The sequence below is a fragment of the Lolium perenne genome, chromosome 1 (genome assembly GCF_019359855.2).
Source record: "Lolium perenne isolate Kyuss_39 chromosome 1, Kyuss_2.0, whole genome shotgun sequence".
Taxonomy (NCBI): Eukaryota; Viridiplantae; Streptophyta; class Magnoliopsida; order Poales; family Poaceae; genus Lolium; species Lolium perenne.
The window spans coordinates 66,749,108-66,771,637 of NC_067244.2; the positions used below are offsets into that span (position 1 = coordinate 66,749,108).

The 22,530-nt window shown below is 49.8% G+C and overlaps 1 protein-coding gene across 1 annotated transcript; it reads left to right on the forward strand.

The window, feature by feature from the left end:
- The first annotated feature begins 2,049 nt into the window (after nucleotides 1-2,049).
- On the forward strand, nucleotides 2,050-20,998 carry LOC139832379 (uncharacterized). Its single transcript, XM_071822121.1, has 5 exons — nucleotides 2,050-2,268; nucleotides 4,560-4,628; nucleotides 5,467-5,638; nucleotides 19,840-20,151; nucleotides 20,337-20,998. The coding sequence occupies exons 1-5, from the start codon at nucleotides 2,050-2,052 to the stop codon at nucleotides 20,921-20,923; spliced, it is 1,359 nt and encodes a 452-aa protein (XP_071678222.1). The 3' UTR covers nucleotides 20,924-20,998.
- The last annotated feature ends 1,532 nt before the right edge of the window (nucleotides 20,999-22,530 follow it).

The window sequence follows — 22,530 nt, forward strand, 5'->3', positions numbered from 1 at the left end:
AAATGTTTTGAGCACCACGATCCTCATGAGTTGGTCAATGAGCTGAAAGCTATCTTTGAAACTCATGCGGCCGTGGAATGCTATGAAGCATCAAAACACTTCTTCAGTTGCATGATGGAAGAAGGCAGCTCCGTTAGTGAGCACATGCCCGCCATGACCGGGCATGCGAAGAAACTCAGTGATCTGGGAATAGTGATTCCTAACAGACTGGGGATTAATCGTGTCCTTCAATCACTGCCACCTAGTTACAAGAACTTTGTGATGAACTACAATATGCAGAACATGAACAAAGAGTTACCTGAACTCTTCGCCATGCTAAAATCTGCTGAGATTGAGATTAAGAAAGAGCACCAAGTGTTGATGGTCAACAAGACCACCAGTTTCAAGAAACAGGGCATGTCTAAAGGAAAATTCAAGAAGGGTGGCAAGAAAGCTGCCATGCCTCCTGTGAAACCTAAGACTGGCCCTAAGCCTGATGTTGAGTGCTATTACTGCAAGAAGAAGGGACACAGGAAGCATAATTGCTCCAAATATTTGGCTGACCTGAAGAGCGGCCTTGTCAAGAAGAAGAAAGAAGGTATATCTGATATACATGTGTTGACCACCAAAAGCCACCGGCGAGCAGCGACGGGCAACACGTAGAGCTGGGAGGCTCCCAGGACTGCTGGTGGGCCCTGCTCCCTCGGGCGACGGCCCGCAATGCTCCGGCACGCACGTCCGATGCTTGTGCAAGGGCGTGCCACCTGACCTATACCTGGTCAGGAAGGTGATGGATTGCTTCGACTAGTTTCCTGCATGGCATACACGTAAACATTAAATACGAGCCTCGATCGGCTCTCAGGTTGTCCTGTGAATCGGCTCAGGGAGCCGATCCACCCATGATTCGTATTGGATCTACGATAACATGGTGGTCCTGCTTGATCAATACTAAGTTAAAACGATCTACGACGATCTAGGGTTTTCACCACATAACCGGAACATCCTACACGTACCTGAGCCTGGCAGATACGAAAGATAGTAGAAAACCAGCCCTAGACAAGGCCTAAAAACCAACGTAGCATTGATTCCCGGAGCATCCCATCTAGGACCAGCAAACTACACCTGACGCACTACTGGATCATTCAACCCGTTTGCAAGGCCTAACGATGCAGATTTTAAACTAATCCTTGAAGATCAAGGAGCGATCATAACGGATCGAATCTACTAAGCAACGACTAAGCAGGGTGCTGCCCTTACACCTAAAATAGGTGTAAAGGCAGCTAGATATCTAGGGATAGCATAACTAAGCGAATACATCAAGATAATGTCGATGCTAACCCTAACACATCTATGATAACAACGTTGCTCGCCATCAACAAGGCTTCAGTACGAGCAACACATGAACAACGAATAAACTTGATACTGCCTAGATCACAAGATGCGATCTAGGCAGCATAGCGCTTACCCGGAAGAAACCCTCGAAACAAGGGGTGGCGATGCGCCTAGATTGGTTTGTTGTGAACGTGATGGTCCTTCTTTCTCAATAACCCTAGATACATATTTATAGTCCGTAGACTTTCTAACTTGGGAATAATCCCAACCGTGTACGAGCTAAACTCTATCTCTTAATTCTAACTGACACGTAACCTACTATAATTTACACATACATGGGCAATTTAGCCCAAACTCTTGTACAAGGCCGATTCATGAATATTTTTCCATACATATTCTCTAAACCCATCTTCGTCACGGCCCATCTCCAATGCGGTCAAAATCTGGTGATAACACATGCCCCCCTGGTTTTGGCAATGATAATTCCAAAACCACTCTGCTTTTTCTTCGTCGGGTCATGTCGTGGCAGAACAGAACCGTCGCAGTATCCTTCATCTTGATGCCTTGCCTTCTCAACTTCTCTGCACGATTTGACAGTTTTTTGGCACCACTTCCTCGGAAACCGCTGTGGCATTAAATCTCCACTATATCCCCTTTATTTAACCGCGCCGAACAGTTCGCCCTTTCATCCCCTTGCTCTGTACTAGCCATCGGCAAAAAACCCTCCCCTCTGCAGCCATGTCTTCCTCTTCCTCCTCTTCCGCCTCGTCGAGTCTCTCTTTCCAGTCCTCCTCCTCAAGCGAGCTGATACCAGAACACGACCTGATGGCGCAATACGAGAAGGAGGCTCCCGGGCATTGGGACGATGAAGAGTGGGACTTCACCGTCAGGGTGAACGACGACCTACCCTTGGTCGCCGTCGGGTCAGATGACGACCTATCCCTGACCGACGGGGAGGTGGACCTCCGGTTCCTCGTCGACGGGGAATTGGAGGGGGAGAGCGAGGACGACCTCTACTCCTGGGCCAGCTTCACCTCCTACGACGAGGAGGAGGGAGAGGAGGAGGATGACTCCTCCTCCGACGAGTACCCGCCGGCAAAACGCTTCCGCGCTTGGTCGGAGGACGACGATGATCATGATGAGGAGGAAGAAGCCCCGGCCGGGGGCTACAGCAGCAGCGACGAGGAGCTCGCCGGAAGCAGCGCCGACGGCAGCTACGATGGCGACGACGAGGCCAGCGACGGCCCTTAGAATAGGAACTACTAGTATAGGACTAGTAGTAGTTCTTGAGCAATCGGCTCTTCTTTTGTTCTTCCTTCCTTGAGAAATCGGTTTTTCATTGTAAAAAAACCCCCTTTATTAATGAAGAAGTGTTTCCAATTGATCTTGCCGATAGTCAAAGTCAGTCAACGCTCAAAGAGCCGATGGCATCGCATCGGCCTTTACCATAAAACTCGAGTAAGGCCAAATCAGTTGCCTATTCAAACGGTAACCTGCAACCTTCGTCTGAGAGAGCAAACTCAGATCCCCAAATCGCCGCTCGAACAGATCCAACTCACGGCCACACGAATCTCAGATCTCAACCGCGCCGAATCAACTCCGCAGCGAATCCAATGGCGGAATCATCCAACGCCAACGCTACGGTCTCCGGTCTGAAGGTAATCCTTAACCGCTCCTCGCCATCCGAGTAAGTGTTAGGATTAACAGCAAACACCTGAATTAATGTCCTATTTCGTTATTAATTTTAGGTTTTAGACATTCTGCTGCCGCATCCTTCTCTCCCAAATTCTCTTTGTCTTGGTCCCTGTTCTTCCGAGAGTCCTGCCCATTTAATTTCATGCGGGGCCAATAGAATTCCCTTCGTAAACCAGAATTTAGATCTGACTTCTTGGGCCGACTGCCTACGAGCCTGGCCTAATCCTCCTGAGGGTTGGGTGGCATGGTACAGTAGAGTATCCAAAACTCACCATGCCACATGGGAAACTATAGGATAGCCGATGCTTTGTCATTATCATTGTCTCCCCTTGAGAAGAACGAGAACCTTCTGAAAACCATCGGCTACTTTTGGTCTGATGCACTGAATTGCTTCATGTTCGGCCATGGCCCCATGACACCAACTCTGCTAGACGTGGCCATGATCACAGGTCTAGACATTGCATCCCCAAGCCCTTCTGCTTTTATGCTGCCAAAGGTTCCTTTCACCCTCTCCTCCAAAACAGAGTGTACAAGCTGGGGTGCCTACCTTAGACGTTACATGAAAACAAAAGGCCCCGTGGATGAGAGAAAGAACACACGGCCTTCCTGAACTTCTGGTTGGAACACTTCATATTCTGTGGCCCTTCACTCGCCCCAACCAAGAATTACCTTTCCCTGGCCTATGAACTTGCCAAAGGCACTCAGCTTGGCATCGGCAAACTATTCCTTGGAGAGGTCTATCGATCTCTCCAACTGATGTTTGTCAAACTGTTCTCCCAAAAGACAGTTAAAACAGGAGGCCCCTGGTGGTTTATTCAGCTATGGGCTCAGCTGTACTTCCAAAACCAGATCCCAAACTCTCCACCTTTGGCCACTTGCACCTTCCCAGATGCTAATGGGAAGCAGATCCGATGCACTAGCTACGGCCAAGCTCTATATAGCCTTCCAGGCAGCAAACTGATCCCTAAGGAAGCATCAGAGTGGTTCAGGATTTTCTTCCAAGGCCTGGACAATCCCCTGTTCTTTCCTTACACCGAATCTGGAAATTTTGAAAATCCAGTCTCCTTCAGGCTAGACAGCTTCGCCGATGACCCTAGCACTCGGCACTTATATTCCATTATGATCCGTCCCTGCTTCCTTCCAGTTGGCATGAGCACCTCTAATAGGATCATCAAACCTGGTTATGAGTCTTACCAGCCGGTCGTAGTAGCCCGGCAGTTTGGTCTTGGGCAGGTGTCTCCACACTTCTTCCTTCACCACTTGACAGAAAGTAGAGCCGAGTTGCCTGATGTCCTCACCGGCCAAAGGTGTTACTCCTTCTTTGATGCTCTAGCAATTCCAATCCCTCACAACCTCCATTTCATCTCGTCAACCGATGGCTTTGAGACCTGGTGGTCAATGTGGAAGACCCACGCCTTCAGGAGAGCTCTAGGACCGTTGCTGAAACAACTTGATGCTGAATATGATATCCCTGCAGAACAGGTACCACTACTCACAAATTTCTAGCAGTGGCTCATAATGATTGTTTGTAACCTAGCTCTGTTTCCTTGCAGCAACAAGATGGTCCAGAACCTGTACATGAGGATGGCTCCTCCTTCAAGTTCCTTCCCCCGGCTCCAGTGGTTCTCTTCTGCAAGAGCTCACCACCCTTGAAGAAGGTTGTGATGCAGAGTCAGCCGATTCCGCCAAAATCGGCTCCTAAGAGCACAGCATCTTCTGGGCCAGCTGCCCCCCCGAGCCTCAATCAAGGCGAGAAAATCAGTAAGGAAAGTAGCTGCCAGGAAGACCTTGAAGTGCCCAAACCCTATTCCCGCTCAAGAAAGTTTGCACGTAAGCTGATCCTAGCCTTGGTTAATTTCATCTATCTTTCCAGGTTTCTGCAACATGCTTGTACTTCTTTCACAGGCCTCTACTGAAGAAAATTCTAGCGAGGAGACACAGTCCAGTCGAGAGAATTCGAGCTCGGGCAACTCTGGGAAAACCACCACGCAGAGCCAGCCAGACTTACCGCCGTCAGCTTCCAAGAAAAGGTCAGCCCCTGAACCTGCTTCCTCCCAAGCTCCAATCACAACAGGGCTACGCACAAAGAGCCGATGCGTCAAGAGGGCTCGCAAAGAACCGCAAGCTTCTTCACCAAGCCAGGAGGTTTCAAATGTAATTATTCCCCCTGGCTCATATTTCATACCAACCCATCGTTACTCGCATCGGCTAACCACTTCCTTTGTAGACTGATGACACCTCTAGTGGGGATGTCGAGGAGGTACTGATGCCATCCGCCACCCTGGATCTAGCAACCTCAAAGAGCGTGGCTGACAAGGTGGCCAACCTAGCCAAGCCCACAGAAAAGCCGATCACCACAACATCGGCTGTCCCTCCGGTCTTAGGAGGGGTACACTCCATTCCCTTGGCTCTACCCTTTTCTTTTGCTGCATACTGACGTTGTTCTTGTTTGTCTGTTAGGGTTATGACCTCTCAAGCTTGCTGACGTTCGACCCTGAGTCCATTGAACCAGCTACTTCCAGGGCCAGTGAAGAGCCAGGACCCAGCACTACCCATGGACAACTCCAGCGCCTCAGGGCTTTGCTCTCCTCTTCAATTGAGACATTGATTGAAAACCCTGAGGAAGTAAAGGGCATTCTTGAAGACATTCAGCCCCATCTTCCGGTGACACTGCAGGTGAAACTCTGGCCAGTTGTGACTCTGTCAGCCTTCAGGTCAAGGGTGAAGTTGGCTCGTTAGAGAATTGACCTTCGCCACACCCAGCTCCCGTTGAAAGCCGATATTGCAGACAAGTGTCAACGGCTTAATGAGAAAAAGGCTGCCTTGGACACCAAAACTGACACTTCTGTCAGCAGTACCGAACTTGAGACCCTGCACAAGGAACTGGAGAACCTTGAAGAGAGGGTCAGGGTAACCAAACAACTTATCCAAGATAAGGAGGCTCTTATTGCCCGCTCCCGAGAGGAAGCAGAAGGCCTCAAAGCTGAACTGAAGACTGATCTGGCCGAAATACGCGCCCTGAACAGCCAGCTGGAGACAGGCAAGGACGAGGATGATGAGGCCGAGATCGCCGAGGTGGATCGTGTCCGTGCTGACGCCTTCCATGCCCTTAGTGTATTCCTTCAGTAGAGCCTGCTGATAACTGCTGATAACTGCTCAATCGAGCTTGTTCCTCTAGAGTCGATGGCTATGCATCGGCTTTTTTATTCTGAAGTCGATGTCTGTGCATCGGCTGTGATTTGTATGTACATTTTTTTTACTGGCCGATTTTTTATGCATCAGCCCCCATATCTCACTGTCCTACTGGCCGATTTTTTATGCATCGGCCCCCATATCTCACTGTCCATGTATGCTCCGTTTAGGTGCCCCCGAGCCGAATCTTTCAAGTAATTGAAGATATCGGCTCTCCAGTCATCTTGTCTGTATGGCTTGATGAACCCGGCGGTCAACATTTTCTCGATCTCTTTCTTGACTTCTTCAAGAATTTCGGCCTTCATCTGACGTGCTCGTTGCTGGAACGGCCGAAATACTTTCTTGAGAGGGAGTCGATGCTCAATTATGCTCCTGTCTAACCCAGGCATCTCTGTGTAATCCCATGCAAAGCAATCTGGGTATTCTTTCAACAGAGCTGTCATCAGGCTCCTCAGATGTGGATCTAATTTCTTGCTGATAAAAGTTGGTCGTGGCTTATCCCCAGGACTAATGTCAACCTCTTCTAGCTCATCAGCTTATGTAAACCCATACCCTAGCTTTCCGTCACCTGCTAGATCGATGCTCAACACAGGCAAAACATATGGCAAGGATAATATGGGCCGATTGCTGGAATCGGCCCCCATTTTGATTGCATTGCTCAATAAAGGTTTACATCTTGTTCGTGCTCTACTATATCTACGTGACATGCTTGAGTTGAGATCATTACTTCTTATTTTTTGGGGCCGATCGCAGGGATCAGCCTTGTCACGTAAGTCCATAGACTTTGCTCTTACTACACTGTCAGGCCGGTGGATAAGACCAGCCTCACCCCGTTTTTTGTCACTTCGATGCGCTCACAGCCGTCCAAACTGACTCCAGAGAGTGGCTCTTGGTCTACCGCGTCCCAAATGTTCATGCCAGCCGTTGAGATTTCGGCTGAGTCATCTGCATGGACGACCTCCACTTCATCTCCATGCCACTGTATCAAGCATTGGTGCATTGTGGATGGAATGCAGCAGTTGGCGTGAATCCAATCCCTCCCTAGCAGGACAGCATAGGTGCTCTTGCTGTCGACGATGAAGAATGACGTGGGGATGGTTTTTCGGCCTACCGTTAGATCCACGCTTAGAACACCTTGCGCTTCTGATGCTTGGCCGTTGAAGTCGCTTAATGTGACGTTGGTTTTGATCAGATCCGCGCTAGAGCGTCCCAGGCGACGTAGCATGGAGTACGGCATTATATTGACTGCCGCTCCCGTGTCAACCAGCATCTTGTTGACAGGCTGCCCGTTGATATAACCTTTCAGGTACAGGGCCTTCAGATGTCTGTAACTCCTTTCTCGCGGCTTTTCAAAGATAACTGGCCGTGGGCCGCAGTCAAGTTGTGCTACAGATGCCTCTTCTGGTCTTGGAGCACAAAACTCCGACGGAAGTATGAACACCATGTTTGTGCCAGCCGATGCCTTATCATCGGCTTTCTTTGGTTTGGGGCGCCATTCTTTCTTCTGTGGACGGCCCTCCTCGTCCAAAGTTTGCTGAATTTTCGCCGCCAGATCGGGCCGCGCCTTCATCAGCGTGTGCAGGTATAACCTCTCGGCTTCCTCCAAGCTACGTAGCCGCTGAACCCTGCGCTTTTGAGAGTGATTGAGTCCATCAGGGCACCACCTTGGCCGGTGGTATCTATCTTCTTCTCCTTCTTCTTCATCTTCTAACTCCTCGAGATCTTCCACTCGAGAGGACTCAACTTGTTTGTTCCGAGATGGGAGAGGTCCTAGACATTTGAACACTGACACGTCTCCTGCATCCTTCTTCTTTGGTCTACATTTTGGGCAGCTTTCGATTGTAGGCAATCGGCTCATTCCTGAATCCCAGCAGTGTTTAAAGAAAGGACAATCCCTGTGTCGGTCCATGTCTTCTTGCTCCCTTGACCTTCCCTTAGCGCGGCGCTCATATCCTTCATCGTCTCCATCATACCGACGATACTTTATGTCGTTGTCATTAGGCCGACGATCTCTTTCGTCAGCCGTGTCATACCGCCGGCGTTGTTCATACTGACGCTCATATTTGTTAAGAAGGTGCTCGGAGAGTGGTCGTTGATACCGCACACTTCTTACTTGTTCCTCGGTGACATACCGTTTGTCACCATATCGGGGCCGGTCGCGTGAACCGGCCTCCTCCTTTTCCTTACCACGAGAACGACTGCTGTCTTCTTTGTCCTTGCCCGGGTGGTATACAGGCCCTGCCATGTTAATACTGAACGAGAAATCTGGCTGACGCCTCGTGGGGTAACTGTACTACACCATGTTGACGGCAGGGAACGGTTGCGTGTCCACTTTCATGGCATACTGGCTGAAAATCAGACGGCCTTGTTCTATTGCCATTTGGATCTGCTGACGCAACACTTTGCAGTCGCTGGTGGTATGGGTGAACGAGTGGTGCCACTTGCAGTATGGCCTTCCATTCATCTCTTGGGCTGTAGGGATTCTATGGCCTTCGGGTAACTTCAGCTGCTTCTCCTTAAGCAAAAGATCGAAAATCTGCTCAGCTTTGCTCACGTCGAAGTCAAACCCTTTTGCAGGACCTTGTGGCTTAACCCATTTGCGGGATACGGGGTTTGCCCCCCCGAGCCCATTCAGCCACGGCCACTTCCTGATCTCCTGCCGAGTCTTCATCCTCTTCTACCTCAACCAGGCTTACCGGGTGTTTGAATTTGTCCTGGTACAATTCTGGGTGGCGCTGTTCATACAATGATAGTTTCTGAACCATATGCGCCAGTGAAGTGTACTCCGCTTGGGAAGCCATGTCCTTGATCGGCGACGCAAGACCTACCACTGCCAGATCAACTGCTTCTTTCTCATTCAAACGAGCCGAATAGCATCGGTTCCTTACAGTCCTGAAGCGCTGAACGTATTCTGACACTGTTTCTCCGCGCCTCTGTCGCACTTGTGCCAGATCGGCAATGCCAGCCTCGGAAGCCTCTGAGTGATATTGTATGTGGAACTGCTCTTCCATCTGCTTCCACGTCCGGATTGAATTTGGTGGCAGCGAGGTGTACCATCCAAAAGCCGATCCTGTGAGGGACTGCGCAAAAAACCTTACGCGTAGCTGGTCTGATGCTGAGATCATGCCCAACTGTGCCAAATATCGGCTCACATGCTCAATTGAGCTAGAGCCTTCTGACCCACTGAACTTTGAGAACTCAGGGAGCCGATACTTGGGCGGCAGTGGTATCAGATCATACTCATTGGGGTACGGCTTGGAATAGCCGATTGCCCTCCTCTTTGGTACCATGCCGAACTGGTCTCTCAAGATTGCACTGATCTGGTCCACTGTAGGAGCTGCAGGGGCTGAATTTTGCTGATCTTTTGCGGTGGCATATTTAGCCAGCCACGCCTGTTTATCGGCGTCTCCTCCAGTAATTCCTCCTGTGGCTCCAGAAATTCCTCTTGTGGCTCCAGAAATTCCTCCTGCTGTAGTCTGGTTCGTGCGCGCCAAGTTGTTGCAGTCTGGCACGTACATGCACGTGTATCCATGCGGGATTTCCTTAGGCGGTTCCAGCATGAACTGGTAATCAGCAGGGTCGCCTCCAATCTTGTAGACGACGAACACCGGTGAACCCGGCGGCTCTGGAGCTGCTAGCGAGAACGGCAGCTGCGGTCTGGTGTAGAGCGGTATCTCTCCTTGGTGAGTCCCTAGTGTAGGTCCTGACGGAGAGTACTGATGCTTCATGATTTCCTGGACCACGCGAAGCGCAACGCGCTCGAAAGCGTTCACCAAGCTCTCAGAATGACGGTGTAGCGAATGAGCTACCATGTAGTTAACTTCCTGGCGTAGAGCTCTGGTGCGTTCTTCTGAAGAAGTAGACAGATCCACTTCATCGAGAGCGCCTTCAGCTGAGAACCCTTTCCACCTAATGCCGTGTGAGCGGGTCCTCTGGAAAGAGCCGATGAGGCCGGCTTCGAAGAGAGCTTTAATCTCGTCATACTTCTTCTTATACTCCTCAGTCAGATCTTCGTACGTGACTGGGTCCTCCGCCATCTCTGATGCAGATGTTGATGCAGTTGATGTAGAAGAAAGTCCCACCGGGCGTGCCAGAATGTGTTGACCACCAAAACCCACCGGCGAGCAGCGACGGGCAACACGTAGAGCCGGGAGGCTCCCAGGACTGCTGGTGGGCTCTGGTCCCTCGGGCGACGGCCCGCAATGCTCCGGCACGCACGTCCGATGCTTGTGCAAGGGCGTGCCACCTGACCTATACCTGGTCAGGAAGGTGATGGATTGCTTCGACTAGTTTCCTGCATGGCATACACGTAAACATTAAATACGAGCCTCGATCGGCTCTTAGGTTGTCCTGTGAATCGGCTCAGGGAGCCGATCCACCCATGATTCGTATTGGATCTACGATAACATGGTGGTCCTGCTTGATCAATACTAAGTTAAAACGATCCACGGCGATCTAGGGTTTTCACCACATAACCGGAACATCCTACACGTAGCTGAGCCTGGCAGATACGAAAGATAGTAGAAAACCAGCCCTAGACAAGGCCTAAAAACCAACGTAGCATTGATTCCCGGAGCATCCCATCTAGGACCAACAAACTACACCTGACGCACTACTGGATCATTCAACCCGTTTGCAAGGCCTAACGATGCAGATTTTAAACTAATCCTTGAAGATCAAGGAGCGATCATAACGGATCGAATCTACTAAGCAACGACTAAGCAGGGTGCTGCCCTTACACCTAAAATAGGTGTAAAGGCAGCTAGATATCTAGGGATAGCATAACTAAGCGAATACTACAAGATAATGTCGATGCTAACCCTAACACATCTATGATAACAACGTTGCTCGCCATCAACAAGGCTTCAGTACGAGCAACGCATGAACAACGAATAAACTTGATACTGCCTAGATCGCAAGATGCGATCTAGGCAGCATAGCGCTTACCCGGAAGAAACACTCGAAACAAGGGGTGGCGATGCGCCTAGATTGGTTTGTTGTGAACGTGATCGTCCTTCTTTCTCAATAACCCTAGATACATATTTATAGTCCGTAGACTTTCTAACTTGGGAATAATCCCAACCGTGTACGAGCTAAACTCTATCTCTTAATTCTAACCGACACGTAACCTACTATAATTTACACATACACGGGCAATTTAGCCCAAACTCTTGTACAAGGCCGATTCATGAATATTTTTCCATACATATTCTCTAAACCCATCTTCGTCACGGCCCATCTCCAATGCGGTCAAAATCTGGTGATAACAACATGTTATAGATGTTTATCTTACTGGTTCTCGTACTAGTACCTGGGTATTTGATACTGGTTCGGTTGCTCATATTTGTAACTCGAAACAGGAACTAAGGAATAAACGAAGACTATTGAAGGATGAAGTGACGATGCGCGTTGGAAATGGATCCAAGGTCAATGTGATCGTTGTCGGCACACTCCCTCTACATCTACCATCGGGATTAGTTTTAAACCTCAATAATTGTTATTTTGTACCCGCGTTGAGCATGAACATTATATCTGGATCTTGTTTAATGCAAGACGGTTAGTCATTCAAGTCTGAGAATAATGGTTGTTCTATTTTTATGAATAATATCTTTTATGGTCAAGCACCTGAGAAGAATGGTTTATTTCTATTAGATCTCGATAGTAGTGATACACATGTTCATAATGTTGATGCTAAGCGAATTAAATTGAATGATAATTCTACTTATATGTGGCACTGTCATCTTGGTCATATTGGAGTGAAACGCATGAAGAAACTCCATACCGATGGATTACTTGAATCACTTGACTTTGAGTCACTTGATAGATGCGAAGCATGTCTAATGGGAAAAATGACTAAGACTCCATTCTCTGGTATTATGGAGCGAGCTACAGACTTATTGGAAATCATACATACCGATGTGTGCGGACCAATGAGTGTAGCCTCGCGCGGTGGTTATCGATATGTTCTAACCTTCACAAATAATCTGAGTAGATATGGGTATATCTATTTCATGAAACATAAATCCGAAACTTTCGAGAAGTTTAAGGAATTCCAAAGTGAAATAGAAAATCAACGTAACAAGAAGATTAAATTTCTACGATCTGATCGCGGAGGTGAATATCTGAGTTATGAGTTTAGCATGCATTTAAAAAATACGGAATACTTTCACAATTGACACCGCCGGGAACACCACAATGAAACGGTGTGTCTAAACGTCGTAATCGAACTCTCTTAGATATGGTTCGTTCTATGATGTCTCTTACTGATTTGTCGTTATCATTTTGGAGTTATGCATTAGAGACAGCTGAATTCACTTTAAATAGGACACCATCTAAATCCTTTGAAACGACACCATATGAATTATGGTTTAATAAGAAACCTAAGCCGTCGTTCCTTAAAGTTTGGGGTTGCGAAGGCTATGTAAAAAAGTTACAACCGGACAAGCTAGAACCCATAGCGGAGAAATGTGTCTTCATAGGATACCCTAAGGAAACTATAGGGTACACTTTCTATCACAGATCCGAAGGCAAAATCATTGTTGCTAAGAACAGAACCTTTCTTGAGAAAGAATTTCTCACTAAAGAAGTGACTGGAAGAAAAGTAGAACTCGGCGAGATTACTGAATCTTCTCTGGTTGATCAGAGTAGCGCAGTACCGAAAGTTGTTCCTGTGCCACCTGCACCGGTAACAGAGGAAGCTAATGATAATAATCATGAAACTTCAAACGAGATAGCTACTGAACCTCGCAGATCGACAAGGGAACGTGCCACTCCTGATTGGTATGATCCTTGTCTAAATGTCATGATTGTGGACAACAATGATGAAGACCGTGCGACGTATGAAGACGCGATGATGAGCCCAGATTCCAACAAATGGCAAGAAGCCATGAAATCCGAAATGGGATCCATGTATGATGACAAAGTGTGGACTTTGGTAGACTTACCTGATAGCCACAAGGCTGTCGAGAATAAATGGATCTTCAAAATAAAAACAGACGCTGATGGTAATATTACTGTCTATAAAGCTCGACTTGTCGCAAAGGGTTTCCGACAAATTCAAGGTGTTGACTACGATGAGACTTTCTCACCTGTAGCGAAGCTAAAGTCTGTGAGGATTTTGTTAGCAATAGCTGCATTTTTCGATTATGAGATTTGGCAGATGGATGTCAAAACGGCGTTCCTTAATGGAGACATTGAGGAAGAGTTGTATATGGTACAACCCAAAGGTTTTGTCGATCCTAAAAATGCTGACAAGGTGTGCAAACTTCAGCGTTCAATTTATGGACTGAAGCAAGCATCCAGAAGTTGGAACCGACGTTTTGATAAGGTGATCAAAGACTTCGAGTTTATACAGTGTCATGGAGAGGCCTGTATTTACAAGAAAGTGAGTGGGAGCTCTGTAGCATTCCTAATATTATATGTAGATGACATATTATTGATTGGGAATGATATAGAACTATTAAGCAGTGTAAAAGGTTATTTGAATAAGAGTTTTTCAATGAAAGACCTTGGTGAAGCATAGTACATTTTAGGCATCAAGATTTATAGAGATAGATCAAGACGCCTAATAGGACTTTCACAAAGTACATATCTGGACAAGATTCTAAAGAAGTTTAGAATGGACGAAAGTAAGAAAGGGTTCTTACCTATGTTACCAGGTAAGGTCTTGAGTAAGACTCAAGGACCGGCTACGGCACAAGAAAGAGAGAGGATGAATCAGATCCCCTATGCCTCGGCGATGGCTCTATCATGTATGCCATGCTATGTACTAGACCGGATATAGCACATGCAGTTAGTTTGACTAGCAGATATCAAAGTGATCCAGGAATGGAACACTGGACAGCGGTCAAGAATATCCTGAAGTACTTGAAAAGAACTAAGGATATGTTTCTTTGTTATGGAGGTGACCAAGAGCTCGTTGTAACCGGTTACACCGATGCAAGTTGGAACACTGATCCTGATTACTCTAAGTCTCCGTCTGGGTACGTGTTTATATTGAATGGTGCTGCAGTAAGCTGGTCAAGCTCGAAGCAGTGCACGGTGGCGAAGTCTTCAACATAATCGGAGTACATAGCGGCTTCAGAGGCTTCATCAGAAGCGGTATGGATGAAGAGGTTCATTGTAGAGCTCGGTGTGGTTCCTAGTGCATTGGACCCACTAGTCATCTATTGTGATAACATGGGTGCCATCGCCAATGCACAAGAGCCAAGGTCACACAAGAGGCTGAAGCATATCAAGCTGCGTTATCATTCGATTCGCGAGTACATCGAAGATGGAGAAGTAAAGATTTGCAAAGTACACACTGATCTGAATGAAGCAGATCCGTTGACTAAAGCTCTCCCTAGGGCAAAGCATGACCAAAACCAGAATGCCATGGGTGTTAGGTACCTTACAATGTAATCTAGATTATTGACTCTAGTGCAAGTGGGAGACTGTTGGAGATATGCCCAAGAGGCAATAATAAAAGTGGTTATTATATATGTTTGTGTTTATGATAAATGTTTATATATGTCGTCGTGGTGAACAGACAGATGCCATAGGATGGCTTAGATTGGGGCCGAATGGACGCAAGAGGATTCGGGGGAGGGTTTGTGATCAGGTGGGAAGAGATTCCGGATGGTTTCCTCAAGAACTTGGCTAAGGCCAGAGGTTGAAGAAGAAAGACACAAGGAAAGACTCCCTCTAGATCACCATGTTCATAGCTTCAACAGGTTACAAGCTCTTTGTTCATATAAACACGCGTACATACATTGTCTGTGCCCGCAAGGAGGGCTGCCCCCTCTCCTTATATAGGGGAGAGGGTGGCTTACAGTGCAAGGAACCCTAATGGCATCTTTGACTGGACAAACTACTTTACAGAGTTACTGTACAAAGCTACTTTAATCATGAGTGACGCCGGAGTCCTCTTTAATCAGGGCTGCTGATGTCCTCCGGCTTCTTTGGACGTCACCTCTCTCTTTGGCGCCAGGGCTCTGAATAAAGTTACTTTGCTTCGCTCATCCTTGTCTTCTTGCTCTGAAGAGAATCTTTGACCAGTCCTGCCGACAGGCACTCCTTTCCGGTATCTTTTATACCGGGTTAAGCATACCCCTTTGGGGATACCGGCTTAGCCTTGCTCTCCCGGATTCCTACTAGGCTTCCGGTAAGAACATTAAACCGGTATCTCGATGGCTCAAACCATCCGGTTTGGCATGCCTTTGGCATACCGGGGGTTATCCCCCCAACATTAGTCCCCGAAGCTGGTATAGCCTGGAGGATTCTATCCTACAGGCCATGCCAGGTTTTCATCTTTTTAAGATACCGGTTTAATCACTCATGCCTTGAGCTTAGTTCCGGCACCTTTACCCTTGTTCCTTTTCTTCTCCTTGCAAGGCTTGTTCCGGCATCTCTTTTTCCGGCACCACGTGTCTTTACTCCTTCCTCGGCGAAGTGGAGAATTTCTCGGGCCCCGCGCCTGACAGACATGCGCACTGTGACTGACGGGCCAGTGGCAGTTGTCATATCGTTTCGACTCCCGCGCGCTCATTTAATGCATCGCAGCGGATCCCACTACCTCTTCGGGATCCCGTGTGCGCCTCCGTGTGGCCTCCGTTCTCGCGCGTGTATCCCTCCGCCACGTGGCGGCCCAAGGCGCGAACCGTCGCGGGCCGCGAGGCGAACCGCCGCGGCCCAGCGGTTCCACGCCCACTCTCCTTCTTCTTTATATACTCAACTGCCCGTTCCTCTTCTTCTTCTTCGCATTCTCCTCCTTCGCGCACAGAGCTCCACGCCTCTGCGCCTCCGCCGCTCTCCGTCCGCCGTCGCCCGTTCAAGCTCCGGCGCCCGGCGAACTCACGCCGCGCCTCCGCCGGACTTTGCTGCGCGGAGATCTTCGGCAGCAACTTCTTCGCGTCCGCCGCATTTGTGCTTCTTCGCGAGCTTCTCCGCCTCGCCGTCGACGGTGCTCGCCGGCGGCTGCAGACCCGCTTCACCGCCAGCAAACTCCTCCCCCAGCGACCGCGCCGCTCAAGGTTGGTACTAATTTCACTTTACTCGCCGTTTGCTTGCTTTCCAGATCTTGAGCCTTTGGTGTTCTTATTTGCTCCTTTTTCTTTGGTTTTCCTCTTACTCGTAGATCTTCACGCGGGGTTCGAGTCTGGGATTTCTGTTTCTCCACCTACCCTCGCGATGTCCGACGAGGAATCCTCCTCCGCATCCTCTTCTTCCCTTTCTCTTAAGCGCCGTAGACCCTCTCCCGGTGAATCTACGGCCTCAGATCCAATGGAAACCGATTCCGGCAACCAGCAGGAATCCGGTAACCCCCAAGAGTCCGGCGGCAACCTAGAATCCGGTAGCTTTAGCCAAGCTTCCGGTAGCCAAGAGGCCAGCAGCTCTGGCCAAGCCTCTAGCAGCTCCAGCCAATCTTCCGGCGAGGAGCCTTCCCCACCCACTCGCGGAGCCTGGATGGGCTCCAACGTTACTGAGTTCGAGATTGATTGGCTGTACCGGTCTCGAAGGATTCCGGAAGGAGTTTCCTGTCGGATTCCGGATGACGAGATCGAACCGGATCCGGAAGACGACGAGTTTGTTGTTTTTCTTGCTCACTTTGAGCGTGGCTTCGGCCTTCCTGCCTCTACTTTTTTCCGGGAGTTCTTAGATTTCTACGAACTCCAACCTCATCACCTTCCTGGCAACGCCATTTTCTATCTCTCTTGTTATGCCACCTTCATGGAGGCTTACATCGGCATTCGTCCCACTCGTGAGACGTTTGCCCGTTTCTTCAACTTGCGGATCAACTCCGTCCAGGGCAAGGAGATTCCTAGGCCCAAGCCGCCCGTGCAGTGCGGCTCCTGCATCGTCGGCTCCCGCCAAGGGAGCACTTTTCTTAAGTTTTCCGGCCTCGAGTCTTGCCGCACTTGGCAAGGAACTTTCTTCTATGTGAAGAACACCGGCCGCGCCGATCGCATCAATCTTCCTCCATACCAAGAGGGGCCCCCCAGCAGAGCCAACTGGAGCTACAACCCGAAGACAGATCATATCGAAACTAACCGGGTAGTGCGCTTCTTGGCCTCTTTGAAGAAGGAGACCAACATCTGTTCTGACGATGTCATCCGGACTTTCATATCGCGCCGGGTGCTTCCTCTTAAGCGCCGCGCACATAGGATGAGCGAGATGTATGGCCCAGGCGATCCTACCAAGATCACAGGCCGTGCTCTCAGCAAGAAAGATGTTGTTCTCAAGGCTAAGCAGATTTGTCAAACTGCTATGCCTTTTACTTGGGAATGGGGCCTCCTTCCCCTCAGTTCCTCTAACCGTCCGACCCAAGAAGTAAGAGATTACGCACTTGGGGTTGTCTTTGCCGGTAAGTTTCTGCTTTTTCTAACCTTCTTTTTTATCTTGTTTCAGGCCAGGGACCGCTTCCCCTCTATCCAGGCAGAGCCGCGAGGACCTCTCCGGAAGCGTGCCTTTGACTCCTTCGACCCGGATCCCTACATCTTTTGGAAGGATTTGAAGATGGGGAAGACTCCGGCTGCGCGCCTTGGCCGGGACCCGCCGGAGCCCACCGGAAACCCCGAAGAGCTGGTTGTGCTGGAGGTACTTTCTTTTCCGGCTTCCTTTACTTTGCCACTATCGCTTTCTTGCGAATTGCTTCTTAGCCATATCCAACTCACAGATCCACGAGCGCGTGCCGCCCCTGCGCGCCGATGCCGGCCCTGAGTTTGTGGACAAACTCATGGCCCAGGGCCAGAAGAACAAGCAGCTGGCATCTACTGCCGGCTCCAGCCATGCTCCTCCCTCCAAGCGCTTCCGGACGGAGCCCTTGGGGGAGAAAGAAGTGGGCGTGCGCCGCTACGGGCGCAAAGTGATGCCAACCGCTTCCGGGTAATTTTCTTTTCCGGCTCGCCTCCTTTTCGCTAAGTTCTTTTTCCGGTTGCTTTTTCTCAACCATTGGTCTTTTTCTCTTTTTCTCAGCCCCGCTCTCAAGCTTGGCCCAAGGCCATCGGGCTCTGAGGGATCCGCAAGGACCTCAACCCCTCCTCCTCGTTCAAGCCCGGCACCCTCTGGTGCCGGCAACTCCTCTGCCTCCCTTTCGGGGGGCACAACAAATTCGGGGCGTGCGGCCCCTTCACGGTCAGATCACCGCACGGAGGAGGATCTTTCCTTCCCTCCAGAACACCAGGACACCGGCGCCAGCAACATCGGCGCCGGAGAAGAAGAAGCTGCCGGGCGGGCGGAGCCTCCTGCTCCTCCCGTCCTCGAAAAGACAACTTCCGCGCCGGAATCTTCCGCGCCGGAAGGCTCCAAGACGGGCGACGCTCCTAGGGCTCCCCCTTCTCCACGCACTATCCTCATGCCTCCGCCAGAGGCTCCTCGCGCCCAGCCCTCCAAGGCCGCTCCTGGCGCGCCGCCGGCCAAGACCTCCGGGGCCTCTTCTACCGCGCCGCCGCCCAAGCCTTCCAAGCTCATCAAGGGGAAGGCGACGGCCTCCAGCGCCCCTTCGGGCGGCCAGCAGCCCTTGGTGCTGCACGTCTCCAAGGCTGCCAAAAGCGCCAGCATGAAGGCCACCGGCCTCTTCGGCCGCATCACGGAGTTCCAGCGCCGAGGCCGGGACCTGGGGCACCTCCTGCCCTATGCCCAAAAGTGGAACGCCGCGGACATCACTCCGGCGACCCGCGGAATGGGCAAGGACCGGCTGCCGGCACCTGATCCTGTCGGGGATCGGTGTTCTGAGGAGCACCTCATGCGGCTCCGGGCTGCCGTAAAAGAGCTTGACAGCGCGTGGTACGATTCCACGAACAACCTGACGGTATGTTCTACTAACTTCTAATCTTTGCCGGTTTCTTCGTTTCCGGCTCTGTTTTATCTTTTCCTTAGTTTTATGCCGGTTTCTCTCTTGTCTATCTTCCCAGTCCCCGAGTTTTGTGGTGAGAGCGCAGCTCTTAGCGCAAAACTTAACTTAAGATTTTAGCATGAAACCGGCACTGCCAGTCCCCGAGTTTCGGGTTAAACATCTTCTCCTTAACACATAATTTACCTTAGAAACGCGCAAAACCGGCACTGCCCGATCGAGTTTCGGGTTAAGAACTTTGTTCTTAGCGCAAAACTTATCTTAAAAACGCGCAAAACCGGCACTCGCCTCCCGAGTTTCGGGTTAAGAACTTTGTTCTTAGCGCAAAACTTATCTTAAAAACGCGCAAAACCGGCATCGCGATCCCGAGTTTCGGGTTAAGAACTTTGTTCTTAGCGCAAAACTTATCTTAAAAACGCGCAAAACCGGCACTGCCAGTCCCCGAGTTTCGGGTTAAGAACTTTGTTCTTAGCGCAAAACTTAACTTATTTCTTCTTTTTCTTGAACAGGTCACGGCTGACACTCGAAAGGCTCTCTTCGAGGAGCTTTTATGGGAGCACCGGGAGCTCGCTGAGGCACATGACAAGTGCCAGGGTAAGTTTTTGTTCCACCGGCATCTTTGCTACCGGAAACCTTTTTTCCTTGTGACATTGACAATTTCTGTTCAACAGTGATCCCGGAAGCTTCCATCGATGCTCTGAAGGAGCAGCTCGCTGCGGCCCAACGTACTATTTTCTCCTTTCTCCCTTGAACTTGGTTTCTTTTCGTTTTTACTAGTGTAACCTTGTCAACACTCTTTTTTCCGGTTACAGGGGAAAAGGACGAGCTCAACCGGCAGCACCAGGATGAGCTGAACGCCCTCAAGACCAGCTACCAGGATCTCAAGTCTCAGCTGATTCAGCTGGGGCTCGATCACGCCAAGGCCCTCAAAGCCGCTGAAGTGAGCGCAGCGGCCAAGTTGGACGAGGCTCTGGAGGATGCTTCCAATGCCACTGTGGTGTTGCGGGCAGAGCTGGAGGAGATGGCCAAGGCCCGGAAGGGCGCCGAGGAGAAGGCCGCGCGGCTGGAGGAGGAGCGTAAAGAGTGCGATCAGCTGATCCTGCAGACCGATACACTTGCCCTCCGTAAGTTGTTTTCTTTTACATTTTGACTACTGCATACGAGCCTTTTTTCTTTCTACCCCATTCTCTTTCCGTTATCTTTCATTCCGGACTCTTTTCCTTCCGGTCTCTTTTTCTTCCGGACTCTTCTCCTTCCGGTCTCTTTTCTTCCGGACTCTTTTCCTTAAACTTTTTCTTTCTTTGCATAGGCCTCTTTCCGGACTCGCAGAGGTACGCTGTCAAGAAGGTCGATGCGCAACGCAAGGACAAAGGCCAAGCGGATCTTACTGTGCCATGGACGCCGAAGGACCATCTGGTCGCGCTTAACGCGCGGGTGTCCCATATGCGCTGCATAGACCGCAATCTTTCGGACATCCCTGATGTAGCTACCCAGCTATACAGGACTTTGTGGCCTGGCGAGGCGGTGCCGGACACCTTCTCCCTTATCAGCGACCGTCTGAAGGGTGCCGGCAGGAGGATCCGCGAGTGGCAGTGCTCTGCTGCCCGTGCTGGAGCGGACTCCGCCCTCCGCGTCGCCTGCTCCTGGTACCCGGAGCTCAACCTGGACGCACTTACCGGCGTGCGTGAAGAAGCAGAAACGGATCTGGACCCGATCCTCTCCGCCAAGCGGCAGGATCGCGCGTACCGCATCGCTGAGTATGCCGACATGCGCACCTTCATCCCTCCCCCTCCTGGCGTCACGGACTATCTCGACGAGGAGGAGGGTGAAGCCGAAGAAGAGGTCCTGGGCGATGCTGATGCCGGCGCTGCTCCTCCGGAAGCCCCTGCTGCGTGATTATGCTCTTTGAAGTGTTTGCCTGCTATCTGTTCGTTGGCCCTGCTGCCTTAAGACAATATCTGTTAAATTCTGCCCCGGTATGCCGGGGCTTATGATGTAAAACTTAAGTTTGCCTGTGGTTGTGCTACAACATTTCCTGCCGGTAAGTTATACCGGTAGCTAAGTATTTATGAGTTTGCCTTAGCATATTTTGCTTTTGGTTCTGCTTTTATCCTGCACCGCAAAGATTTCTCAATTGCTTCCGCATCCAATTTGATGCATACTTGGTTCTTTTGCCTTGGCTCTGCCTGCCTTCTCTGGGCGTTCTTTGGCGTATGAGCACAAGGTTCTTTCACCAAACAAGCATCTTCTTGAACTTAGAAATAACTTTGAAATTTTGCAAAAAACCGGTTTAACCGGGGTTAGTTAAACTTTTCCGGATTGTTCTTTCCTGCTCTCCCTTCTCGCAGTTCATGTGCTTATCCCCTACCGGTTTATCTTGCTTGCCATGAAGCCGGTTTGCGGACAGCAGCAGAGTCGAAGACTCCGGTAGGATTTAGCACACTACTAAACTGGAAAGAAAAAACGTTCAATAAGCAACCGGTAAACTGAAAAAATAAACAAGTTACATGCAACTTAAGTTGGGGTAGTCCCCGAGATTCATTCGGAGTTCCGGTATCTTTTATTCATAGCATATAAGGTACAAAAAGGAACTTCTTACACCACCACTTCAAGAGTAGAAAGGACGCAACAGAGCTACGTTCCATGGACGCTTGCTCTCCTCTCCGGACCTGTCCGCCTTTCCTTTCTTCCACTCCTGTGCATCGATCAAGTAGTATGCATCATTGTGAAGCACCTTGCTTACAATGAAGGGACCTTCCCATGGTGGTAAGAGCTTATGCCGGCCTTGATCTGTGCACCAGGCGAAGTACAAGATCTCCTTCCCGGAAAACTCTTGGGTTAACCTTCCGGTTATGATAGCGTCTTAGGTTTTGCTGGTAAATGGCTGTCCTTGCCAAAGCCAGCTCTCTTGCTTCTTCCAGCAAGTCGACATCATTTTCTCTGGCCTCTTTGACCTCTTGCTCAGTATAGAGCTGTACTCTTGGTGAATCATGAATGATGTCGGTTGGTATCACTGCTTCTGCTCCATAAACCATGAAGAAAGGAGTGTATCCGGTAGACCGGTTTGGAGTTGTTCTTATACTCCACAGTACTGATGGTAGCTCATCGAGCCAACATCCCGGTGACTTTTCCACCGCGTCAATGAGTCTAGGTTTGATACCGGAAAGCACCAAGGCATTCATTCTTTCTACTTGGCCATTGCCTTGTGGGTGTGCCACTGAGCACAAATCCAATCGGATGTTCTTTTCTTCACAGAACCTTTTGAACTCACCTTGAGCAAAGTTGGTTCCGTTATCAGTGATGATGCTATGCGGGTACCCATACCGCAAAATGACATCTTTCAAGAATTTCACAGCTGTATGCCCATCACACTTTGCGATAGGTTTTACTTCTAGCCACTTGGTGAACTTATCCACCATGACCAAGATGTGAGTCATGCTGCTTCTTGCAGTTTTGAATGGTCCAACCATGTCAAGGCACCAAACAGCGAATGGCCATGTTAG

Excerpts from the sequence above, each read along its gene's own strand:
- LOC139832379 (XM_071822121.1), top strand. The coding sequence starts at position 2,050 with ATGTCTTCCTCTTCCTCCTCTTCCGCCTCGTCGAGTCTCTCTTTCCAG. Across the intron at positions 5,639-19,839 it reads AAACCCTGAGGAAGTAAAGG|GGGAAAAGGACGAGCTCAAC; the intron begins GCATTCTTGAAG and ends TTCCGGTTACAG. Across the intron at positions 20,152-20,336 it reads GACCGATACACTTGCCCTCC|GCCTCTTTCCGGACTCGCAG; the intron begins GTAAGTTGTTTT and ends TTCTTTGCATAG.